The 12,781-nt window shown below is 31.8% G+C and overlaps 1 protein-coding gene across 1 annotated transcript; it reads left to right on the forward strand.

The window, feature by feature from the left end:
- The first annotated feature begins 4,329 nt into the window (after positions 1-4,329).
- LOC139514582 (microfibril-associated glycoprotein 4-like) lies at positions 4,330-12,342 on the forward strand. The gene is made up of 4 exons (XM_071303974.1): positions 4,330-4,746; positions 6,635-6,852; positions 9,994-10,109; positions 11,513-12,342. The coding sequence occupies exons 1-4, from the start codon at positions 4,744-4,746 to the stop codon at positions 12,202-12,204; spliced, it is 1,029 nt and encodes a 342-aa protein (XP_071160075.1). The 5' UTR covers positions 4,330-4,743; the 3' UTR covers positions 12,205-12,342.
- Positions 12,343-12,781: the final 439 nt, after the last annotated feature.

Raw genomic sequence — 12,781 nt, forward strand, 5'->3', positions numbered from 1 at the left:
TACAAATAAGCAAAATTGTTTGATTGTTGTCTGCTTAACATCCAGTGGCAAATATTTCATTCAAATTCAGTGTATTTGATAAGAGTTCTCAAGAAAACAAATCTTCAATAATGCGATGTGACACAAATAATTTTTTTCATAAAACTTTATTAATGAGGAAAAGAAAATTTTATCAGTTGACTTTTGGAGAGTTATGAGTCTTTAAATTTAGTAATCTGGTGAGATTTTGTTTGTCCAGTGACAATATTGGTGCTTGTGGTATGTAATCGTGTTCAAAAAGATTCTTTAATTTGTTTTGATTTTAATTTTGGATGGGATATATCTATATATATATGTATTTAAGTGTAAAAAGATAGGTGTGTGTTTATGTTTATTTTATGTCTATTGTGAATTTTTTTAGCAATCCTTTTATTTTTTAAATTAAAATCAATAAAATATTCTTATCTTATCTTACAAAAGGTTTCACCTTTTAAATGAATTACAGATGTAAATTATAATTTTCAATTCCACAAAATTGTACAAATAAATTGAAAATCTGATTATATCTAAGAAATTCCCTCTGTGGATCCTCAATTCATTGAACCTATGTAACATGCATACTTACCCACACTCAATGACTGCTTCTACAAAAGCTCTTTTCTCATCTTCTACTATCAAATGATGACTGTGTCTTCTATTTGGTACTTTTGGCATTTTAATCAATTTAATTGTGTGATTGTGTTTTATTTTTAAGAGAATTATAAATTAAATAAATAAAATAATAAGGAGATATTCTCAGTTGTTTCTTTTAATGGAACATTCCACTTAATAAAAGGGAAAGTAGCATTTATAAAATCTACTTTTCATTCAATATCAACAATAACCAGTTGTATTTTTGTAATAAACTATATTCTAATACAACTTAAATTTAATTTTCTAACAATAACATTTTAAAAAAGAGGAATAATTTATGTTTTGAGCAATAAACAGTTCCTGTTGTCATCCTGCTTTAATTAATGGTTCATGACTGGTCAGTGGAGGCGGAGTTATGACCTTATCAGTAAGCTGTTAACCTCAAGCTGGGTCAAAGTGATGTAATATCTCCCGCCAATATCATGTGTTTGATGCACAGGGTATACATTATTCAGCTTTATTCAGAGTTTGTGTAACCAAATTCTTTCTCTCTGGTCAAATCATTGTTGATTTATGATTCAAGGTCAATTATATGTCCATCCTATGGTAAATTTGCCTCTTTTAAACACACAAATGAGGTTCAAAGGGGAAAAACCTAACTTTTGAAGTTTTTCAACTATAGATTTTTACATGAAATTCCACATTTGAATGAAATTAGCTCCTTCATTGGTACCCCTAGAGGCTTGGTTTTGGTATATGTTGTTCCTTAGACTATTATCTTCAAAAGGGTGTCTCAGATTTCAAATAGAATGTACAGAACAGATTTTACACCCAATTGAACATTGTATACTTTATGATGTTAGAATGGTAATACTAATTAGAGATTTGAGAGAGAATGAAACATCACAGGAAAAATCTGAGACACCCTTTTGGAGCTCATACTGTGCTGAATCAGATTTGATTAAAACTTTATGTATGAAGATACAGATGATAAAGCTAAATTCATTCAAGTGAACTGACTAAGATTTTGCCACTTATTGCATCATAATTAATTACATAATGGTTGCAAATAAAACAAAATGCAATCATTTGAAAGGTTAATCTTTTATCTATCCATAAATACCTATTTTATTAAATTCCATGCATTCGTTAGGAAGTTACAGCATTTAGAAGTTGGGAGATTGGAGGTATAAAAATCTTTGTATTGTGCTACCTTAATTAATACATACAATACATACAAGACATACCGATTAACACAAACTGTAGGTGACAGAATAGCAGAAGGTGTACAGACAATGTTTTAACATTTCGGTTCTAAGCTTAAAAGACCTAATATAAATTTGGCTACGTTAGACAGCTCTTACATTGTTTGTAGTCTTTATCATAATTTTGTGCATTGATGATTATTTCCAATAATATGGCTTAATATGAAATGTTCGAAAACTTGGAAAAAATGGACATTCGAGGATGAAGTGCAACTTGTCCTTTATATCATTTTTACAAAAAGTACATATTCTGTTATATCTTTCGCCTATCTTTTGGCTTCTTCGCTAACCATTGACTAGCGAAGATGATCTTTTGAAATCAGTCTCTCATTGCAAGTTTGCTCAATGATGATATGAGAAATGATATTTTATCAGACGAGTATATATTAACACTTGGTTTGATAATATGGACAAGGCCGTAACTACCATTGAGGCAAGTGAGGCAAAATTTCGACAATGATTTTTTTTTGGTGTATTTATTTATGGTAATTAAATACGGCATATAGTCATATGTTGTTCTTTCTCGATCAACCTTAACTTTTCATCATACCTTTTAAATTATTTTTCCCGAATATAACTCAGCATCTCAACGGGTGATGTTTCTCTATTACATTAACCTAGTAATGGTAACCAGCATGGATCTCTGGTTAAAGCAAGCTCTTCCACAAAAAGTAAAAACGATACTGAAGGTGAGGAAGGAATAATTATAGGAAACTAACTTCATTGGAACTAATCCAAAAAATATAAATAGACTGAAAAATCAAGTACTGGGGCATCGCACGGGAGCAGTCCTGTCTGTGTATTCATTTCTCCGTTTCACCAACTTTATTCAATTTCTTTACAGATAAACAAAATATAAATAATATGAAACTTGCATGCATTAGTTTTTATACATGTTTCTTTAACCTTAAAAATTGAAATAACATACTGTATTCCAATTTGACAATATTGAGGAACAATAGGACCTTTAAAACAGGATTTTGTCCGGCTTTTCTAATTCGGGACTAGGGAATTTTGTGTCTTTATATTCGGGACTACATGACAGACGAATGCATAGATAAAAGAAGCGTATACAAACCGGATTTTTAAAACTGACTGCAGGAGATCTAGACGGATGGAAAACAAAGTTCACAAATAAAGAATCTGTTCCCAATTACCTTCAGGAAGCTTTATATATATATATCAGGATTTTACCCAAACCAATCTAATTAAAATATTGATCTCCGATTACGTTATACTACATATGAGTAGTATAACGTAATCGGAGATCAATATTTTAATTAGATTGTACCCAAACGTAAGACGTGTTCTTGTGCTTTTATTAACTCTCCCAGTGATGAGCGTCTGCTGTGTATATGTATGTTCTTTTTCTGCCCTGAGACGACTGACAACTTAGAGAGTTGCATGAGTGGCGAGATATTATGCGGTCTTGCCATGCTCCAAGTTCATTGCAATAAAAGTTCAAATGCAATAAGAATGTCAGTAGACCAAATATTCTGAAACAATTTGATGAAACCGGCCATAGAAAAATTGGCAAACAACTCCAATTTGAATAACAATTTCTACTGAATCGATGTTTGTTAATCTTTGTTCTGTGTTCTGGCGTCAGACCCAAATTGATATTTGGATGTTTATCTGACATGTAACTTGATTTAAATAAAGGTGTTAAAAATTTGGTGTTAGTAAATGTCTTTAAATGAATCTTAAATACGAAAAATTTATATAAAAAGTGTCCAAATTCAAAACATTGTCAAGCTCTATGGAAATGCCAAGAATGCAGGATTTTGCACCATTCGTTCCATACCCTGCAAAAAATTTCGCTCCGCCCGGCTCAATACTTCTGCCTCACTCCGCCCGGCTCAATACTTCTGCCTCACTCCGCTCGGCTCAATACTTCTGCCTCACTAAAATAATATACCTAGTTACGACCTTGATGGCATATAATTTAATTTTGGAAACGCCTCATGCAATTTACCGGTACATGCTTTCGATTTTTGCAAAAAAAGAACTAAATGAGCCTATACCTCTTTACAAAACGCAACAAAAATTGGAAAGCTACACATGATAAAATGCTGCTTGTATGAACAAATTTACTTTAACAAAACCTAACAAAATAATGCATGCTAAAATTGAGTAAAATCAATCACATGCGCTTGAGGCACCTTTCTCTCAGTTTTCCATTTTTAGTAAAAAAAAAAAATATTAATTATTTTAACTTATGTGTTCTCGATCTTAACAATACGACATTATAACAACAGCATGTGTTTAAGTTGTCAATCTATATGTCAATAGCTGCCTTGTAAACCGTTTTATATTACATCATAGCCAAAAAGACATGTGAAATATTTCAGCATGTGCACTGTTTTTTACATAAACCTAACACAAATGATAAGTGAAGAAAAAGTCATTGTTTTACCGTGTGAACGTTATTTATTGTTTATCAGAAGCAGACGATTGTTGTTTTGTTTGAAGATTTCTTAATGTGTGGTTGTAAGAAAATGAAAAGGAGCCAATATTTTCAATCATTTAGGCTTCCTTGTGAAATATTTAATTAGAAACATGTGTAATTTCAATTACAAATGACCGTAAAGGTTCATTACTTTTATGTTTTGTGGAGGTTCAAGAGGGTTATTTTATTCAATGTTTGTCCAAAAAAATATCTGTTTTGTTACAATCCTACTCTAATTTCAATTAAAACCAAAATACTTACATTTATTACGTTTAGGCAGCTTTATTATAACGAAACTTAAGATTTTCTGCGTTATTATGAGTGACGCATAATAATAATTTGAAAAAAGAGTTATTACGTTATTACTTCTTTTCACAACAAAACGCATTTGTTCAGGAGTGGTTGCAGTTATTGAAAATGGTAAGACCTTTTATTTCATTTCCAGTTCATTTCAAACTTTATTTTACAGTAGAAACATTTGTTTATCGTTCTATATTTGATATTAATTGGAGTTGGAGAAATTAAAAAAAAAAATACAACACAAAAACAACACATTGAATACGACGAGTAGAAATTAAGCAGAATATGCCCAACCCTCCAGGTATACAAATTGGGCACTTCGTTCATGAATGTCCTTTACCTCAATGTGGAAATATATGGAGAAACAGACAAACACGTGCAATAGTGAATAAATGACTATTTCTAGGTCCGTTTGCCGATTTTCTATGGCAAGCCGTTCTCGTCAAAACTATATGTTTAAACAATTTTTCGAAAAATTTACACACTGACTGAGAATTACATCAAAGCACAGTGAGATTTAAAAACTTCAAAACCGTGACACACTGAGAATTAAAAATTACACACTGAGACACTGAGATTTCATAAAGACGCACTGATCTCGAGATACAAAAATGAAAAACACACACTGAGAATTGAAAATTACACACTGAGATTTCAAAAAGTCATACTGAGAATAAATAAACTCAGTGAAAACACACACTGAGAATTTGAAATTACACACTGAAATTTGTGCGCACTTTTTATGCGCACATATCTAATTAGCATACTTAATCTGAATCTATTACAAGCTTAAAACAACTAGGGGACAGAACTCGCTATAGTCCTTCGATTTGGTTCCAAATTATTTATAAAAAAACCTTTAGAAATATAAGAACAAGAAAAATACCCACTTACTCTTATTACAAAATATAACCAAATGGTGAAAAACTTAAAATTATAAGAAAACATTGGAAAAATCTGCAAAAAAAACAAAGAATGCAATTGTTTTACTGAAGTGTCTATTATAGCATATAAACGTAACAAAAATATAAAAGATTACCTTGCGAAATCAGGGTAACAGTTGGAAGACTTTTGAAAAAAGGACCCCGCATGATGCTTAAGCGGTTTTAAGTAAAAAAAATCCCGATACACTGGTAGTAATGATCAGAATTATAGGCAACAAACTTATGAATATGAGCGATGTTAAGTCTTGAAATTTATTACGAATGTTGGTTGAAGGAATCGCATTTCATTATAATGACAAGAGGTCTTGAGATCAAGATATTAATCTGGTGAATTATTCATCTCATGAATATTCATTAGTAATTTGCATATTAATCTCAGTGTGTATTTTTGAAATCTCAGTGTGTAATTAACAATTCTCAGTGTGTGTTTTTCAATTTATTTTATCTAAGTGTGCCTTTTTAAAATCGCAGTGTGTAATTTTGAATTCTCAGTGTGTGTTTTTTTATTTTTTCAAATCACAGTGTGTAATTTCGATTTCTCAGTGTGTTATTTTTGGTTTTTAAATCTCAGTGTGTATTTTTTTTTTCGAAAAAAGGGTTTAAACATAGTTTTAACGAGAACGGCTTGCCATAATTTTCAAAGATTGAAAATCCATAATTTTCAAAGATTGAAAATCCATAATTTTCAAAGATTGAAAATCCATAATTTTCAAAGATTGAAAATACAATTCATCTTGAATCATCGTTTTCTCCGTACAACATTGTTTGTGGGCCTACTTGATCAACGAAATTCTTCATTCTGGTAGCTCCCTTGTTTTATTTTTGAATTTTCATCAAGATTGCATGTATTAGGACTCACATAAGGTCAGACTATAATCATATCAGTGATCTTTTTGATCCGTTGTTTACAAAATGGAAACAAATTGGCTGATATAAATTCCATCTGCATCGGAAAGGTAAGGACTGGAGATGTACACCTAAGAGACAACAAACCAACAATAATGATAATAAAAAAGAATTAGAAACATGCTTTATAAAGTAAGTTTAAATGTATTTTTTTACAGATAGAACTAATTGTGTTGATTACAGTTGTCTGTTTGTCATTGGGTCCATCTCAATCGAGTGGACAACATTCTTCGAACAGTATATGTCATACACCACAGTACAGATCCTTATCTTTTGAACTTCAAAATGAACATCAGTGTATGGTTCTAGAAAAATTGCAGACAGATATGCAGGCTGATAAAACTTCCAGAGAAGTACTTCTCACCGATTTGATTGGGTACGTACTTTTCCAACATACTAGTAGCTGACTTCTCAGCTGTACTGTACCATTAAATCTTGAATATGATAATAACTTAAAGGGGCACTAACTACGAGATATATAAAAAATCTAAAGTTCAATCATTAATGAAAGTGAAATAGTGAAATATTAATACAGCCAGTACGGTTTACTTTTGTCAAATTAAGCTAAGAAACATTGATGACGAATAATTCACTTGCAAGTGAATAATCCGACCTCATTAAATCCGTATTCATGTGAACTTCAATTAAACCCCTTAGTTAGAGATTGATAACGCATACATTGTGCGTGTTCATATATTCAAAGAAAAAGATATGTCAACATTGAACGTGAAACAAAGGTGAATCTTTTGATTGACTAATTCGATCCACCAAAAAATCATTCTTATACAGGTAAAAACGATAATAAACATATATTTGTAATCTATAATATGAAATTAAACAGATCTTGAAAAATCAAATTGCACGAGTTCACTTTCTATTTATATCTGCATGTGTGTTTATATTGCTTATATGACCATCGGTGGTCTTGGAATGTCAACTCGATATTTAATTAGATGGCATCAAGACTAAAATACCCACGAAACGAAGCATACCTATTCTCAAGCCCATGCCCTGTAAAGAGGTAGGGCCAATTTGTTGGGATTTTTTTTTTCTTTCGATAAGATAGGTAAATCATGTTTTAAATAGCCCGATATCATAGATGTTGATTATAGAACATGAAAATACGTCACATCATCTATTTTCATACCTTGAACAGGTATTCCTACAAAAACAAGGCCAAGACTATTGATTTTTTAATATTGATTTTATTAAATTATTCTAAACATCCTTTATGCAAGGTACCATACAACGTAACTTGTCAAGGAGCCCAATAATATCGAACAAATTCAAATCGTGTTTTTCTCATTCTGAATATATGTATATCTGTATTTGTCCTGGTTTTATCGTCTATAAAATAAGATAAGATAATACATGTATTATTTTAACCGGAGAACATCTTACATCAGTTGGTCATAGATCATCACCCTGTGTTACTAACACATGTTATATTGCTTTTCTTGCATTTTAACAAATCGGCCCTTCGTTGTGATACAGAAGAACAGTTTCTTTATGTTTTACCTACAATCACGATTTGTAGTGTAATAGATTTGTTATGTTGTGTTGTTTTATTTTCTGATGACTTAGGTATCGGCGTGAGGGACGGTGGTAAACATTTCAGTGCTAGTATCTACACAGTTTGTGAATTGGCGACACAATTGATGTTGACTGCATTTGTTACATATAATACCATGTTCAAAAAAGCTTTCGAAAAATTGTTTGTGTTGTTTTGAAACTTGTATACAATGGCCTTATTTTAAGTTATGTGTATATTACACCCGCAACATTTGGGCTTCATTGCTATATAATCTATTTTCTCGTGTTATTGGTTATGTACAGTCACCTACATCAGTTTGACGACAGTTGTCCCTTGAATACATGTAATAAATGTAGACACATATATACAAAGTAAGTCAAGAGTATGGACAGTCATAGGAATACACACAATAAGCGATACATTATTTTTTTCTTTAATACATGTTAAATGATATACTAGTAAACTATATAGTCAAAATGAACCAGAATGACTCTCTGAATTAAGCAAACATCCGAAAAAATATGATAGAAACATTAAAAGTTAATATAACAACACAAAAAAATGCAAATATTGTGAGCGAGATTCAATCTAATTGAAATTAAATCTCTCAATAGCGAGTGAGAGATTTAATTTCAATTAGATTGAGCGAGATTCGAACCCTTTCTTCAAATCCATCATTCATTAGTAGTTCAGTGTTCTATTCATGGAGCCACGACGATGCTTATCCACTATCTTATTAAGGAACTATATCGGTACAATTTAGCGATTTTATAATTTTTTCTGTAAAAATTTGTTTTTTTATGTAATAAGGACACACTAAACCAATTTCATTTTTGAGGGAAAAAGTAGTATTAATTATAACAGTCATAAAAAACATAATTTTTTGGGGGGTTTGAAATGTCCTTCTGGGGGATTCTCTGTTTTTCCCACCTAAAAACACCCGAAATTTCGCATATTGGACTTTCTTTCTTTTTGAGGGTTAAATACTATTGATCACACATATCATAATTTATGTAAATCGAGATATTGATCAAAAAACATTTTTATTTATTGTTTTTATAGTAAATTTTATTCTGTCGGCACTTTTTGAAATTGACCCTTCTGTGAAAAAAAATTCCGACAAATTGGCCCTACCTTTTGTTTATTTTATACTTTTTATAATTTGGATAAATGTTTTACATGGTTATAAATCAAATGTGGGAATTGGATTCAAATCGGTGAACATGAATTTGACCGCTTGTGCCCCTTAATTTAACGTAACGGAATTTTAAGTAAAACACGTAACCGACCAAGTGATAAGCAGGCAAAGTAAAAAGGGATTTATGAATTTCGTACTCAGTATGTCGAGAAGAGGATAAGTCTTGTAGGCCATAATCGAACATAGCTAAGGTCTTTTAAAAGTAACAATACAGGCAATAACAGAAATATTTGTGTTTTTTCTTCGCATGGAATGTGCATAGCAAGCAACACGAGTCCCATCAAACCCATAGGGTGAACTCGCTTGCTCTGGGAATAAATCGCTAAAGTCACAAGCGAGAAAGTATGTCTTCTACCACAAACGAAACATATACGTTGTAATTATGGATACACATTTCTTGTAACGGTCAAACAGAACAGTTCAAAATATTTTGGCCACGAGCATCACTGAAGAGACATGTATTGTCAAAATGCGCATCTGGTGCAAGAAAATTGGTACCGTTAATTTTATTCCATTGAAAATATTTCGCCTGTGTGTGTAATATTTTCCCCTAAAGATTTGAATTCTGACTTTTCTTTCGTTCTCAAATACGAAGATATAAAACAAAAATACGAACAAACAAGTACTTGATTTGATCCCTCATGAAACAACATCCTACTTTTTTACAAAGGAAATTTGTCTGTGTCTAAATCTTTGGGTTTTCGTGTTTCCTTCATGATTTCTGTTAAAGGCTGTATAAATTTGCCTAAAACTCATTCATGTTTCCTTTTTTTGTTCTTTTAAAGGAGAATAGACGACTTGCGGAAACGTATAATGAAGAAAGAAAAGAAGACCAGACCATCAAAATTGCGTCAAAAGAAAGAATACACGTCATCCTTGAGTGATGTTCCACTTGTAAGAGGTATGCACATTGCAAGATAATGTTATTTATTTTCGTTGTCACTGTTAAGAAGAGAAAGACGAAGCTGATATTGAAATACAACTTTGACAAATAAGATTGATTGAAACACAATAACATCAAAACAAGAAAACACATTACCTAGAGAGAGGATGGCTTATTAGCCCAATGGACAATAAAAAAAAATGAAACTAAAAGCGAATTAGTATTTCTCTATTTCACTTTCATTAATGATTGAACAAAACAAATCATAGTTTTGATTTTTTATATATCTCGTAGTTACGAGATATATAAAAAAAATCTAAAATACGATTCCTTTTGTTAAATTATTAATGAAAGTGTAATAGAGAAATACTAATTCGCTTTTACTTTCATTTTTCTCAAAATAAGCTGAGAAACATTGATGAGGAATTATTTACTTGCAAGTAAATAATTTGACTTGAATCCTTATTCATTTGAACTTCAATTTGAGCCCTTATAGCTAGAGATTGATAACGCATGCATTGTGCGTGTTGAGTTATTTAAAGGAAAAGAATGTCAACATTGGAAGTGAAACAAATGTAAATCATTTGTTTGACTGATTCGATCCACGAAATATCATTCTTATACAGGTAATAATGGTGATTAACATATATTTCTAATATATAATATTAAATTAAACAGACCTAGAAAAATCAGAATACACGAGTTCGTTTCTATTTATATCTATATTTATGTTTATGTCGCTTATACTGTTATATGAACTTATGAGGTCTCCGAAGGTCAACTCGATAGTTAATTAGATCGCGTCTAGACTAACATACAAAAGAAGCGAAACTACCTATTCTCGAGCCCATGCCCTGTAAATTTGTTTATTTTATACTTTTTATAATGTGGATAAATGTTTTACGTTGTTGTAAATGAAATATGAGAATTCTGATATATGTATATTAATGCATTTCTTACAAAAAAAGATTGAAAATGCACTACTCTTTATTTATGTCTATTCAAAGTGCAACATAAACAAGTACATTAAATCTCAAAGCTGTTCAGTAAAACATGACTTAAAATATATAGTCTTATAATGTATAACCTGTCAATAATATTCTTAACAGGGAGACGAAAGATACCAGAGGGACAGTCAAACTCGTAGATTGAAAATAAACTGACAACTCCATGGCTAAAAAATAAAAAAGGCAAACAGACAAATAAAAGTACACAAGACGCACCATATAAAACTAATGACTAAGCAATGTGTACCACAAGTACCGTCAGTCCTTTTGATGATACCGATTTAGTAACCCTCCCCCCCCCCCAAAAAAAAAAAATATGAATACATAAAATAAAGTACTGAATTACTATAGATTAATGTAAATAGAAAATTGGTATATAAAATAAATGAATTAACAAATATATTATGTTTACAGACTGTAGCGAACTGTCTTTAAATGGAATAACAAGAAGCGGAGTATATCCAATCAAACTCCAAGATGACCGCATTTTAAACTTGTATTGTGATTTAGAAACATCAAATGGTGGATGGACTGTTATTCAGCGTCGTATGGACGGAAGTACCAACTTTACTCGTACATGGAATTTATATGCTGGTGGATTTGGAAACCCTAACGGCGAATACTGGCTAGGCAATGAAGTAATCCACCAGCTAACATACACATCTAATTACACACTGCGAATAGACATGTGGGATTGGGATGGACGTGACGCCTACTCACAGTGGACGACATTTCGTGTGGCACCAGAGACGGACTTCTATCGTTTATCCGTATCGGGGTTTGAGGGAGGAACAGCGGGAGATTCGCTAACATATCAGAGTGGTATGCAATTTAGTACTTACGATCGAGATAACGATCACTGGTTTGCCCACTGTGCCCAGAAAGACCTGTCTGGATGGTGGTATAGAGATTGTGGATACTCAGCATTGAATGGACTTTATGTCGATGGTGGTCCTATTCCAATATCTGCCGATGGAATCGTACGTGGCATCATTTGGTACCACTGGAATCGCAGGTTTGCATATTCTTTGAAACGTGTTGAAATGAAAATAAAGCCTAGGGGATCAATAGATGCAGACAATGAAAGGAATTCAAGAAATGGTTGAAAAGATTCTGTATTTGCTTATTTGAAAACATAATTAAGCAAAGCCAGAGTAATACATTTCATATTGAAACATAAACTTGAGTTATTTCCTCTCCTGATCTATGTTGACTGTGTAAATTAAAATTTATAAAAAAAAGAAGTATGTTTGACTGTTTCAGCATTTCTGTGTTTCACTATCATTGTAAACTGTTTGCTTTGAACGTATATTTGGAAACGATCTACTTATTATGTATATAAATAAACGTCTCGTCCTTTCATTCAAAGAAAGATCACCAGATACACAAAATTCCATATTGAAACAACGGTACATTGCCGGTCCATCTGCATGTTCTACAGAGGAGTTGTCCATTAGATTGACAAACATTCTGTCCACATTGAAGGAGGTTCTTCAGGTTTACCGTGATCCTGTTTACTAGCAAAGCTGTATTAACTATATGTGGATTCTCTAAAGAAAGTGTGGCTAATTTAAAATCTCTATCTTTCTCTGAAATTAATTCTATCAAAACTTGATTTTTCAACCCTGTATACTGATGAACTAGGGTTTATGTCAAAGAGGGACGAAAGATATCAGAGGGGCA

The sequence above is a fragment of the Mytilus edulis genome, chromosome 3 (assembly GCF_963676685.1).
Source record: "Mytilus edulis chromosome 3, xbMytEdul2.2, whole genome shotgun sequence".
NCBI classification, from domain to species: Eukaryota; Metazoa; Mollusca; class Bivalvia; order Mytilida; family Mytilidae; genus Mytilus; species Mytilus edulis.

Excerpts from the sequence above, each read along its gene's own strand:
- LOC139514582 (XM_071303974.1), top strand. Across the intron at positions 6,853-9,993 it reads CTTCTCACCGATTTGATTGG|GAGAATAGACGACTTGCGGA; the intron begins GTACGTACTTTT and ends GTTCTTTTAAAG. Across the intron at positions 10,110-11,512 it reads TGATGTTCCACTTGTAAGAG|ACTGTAGCGAACTGTCTTTA; the intron begins GTATGCACATTG and ends TTATGTTTACAG.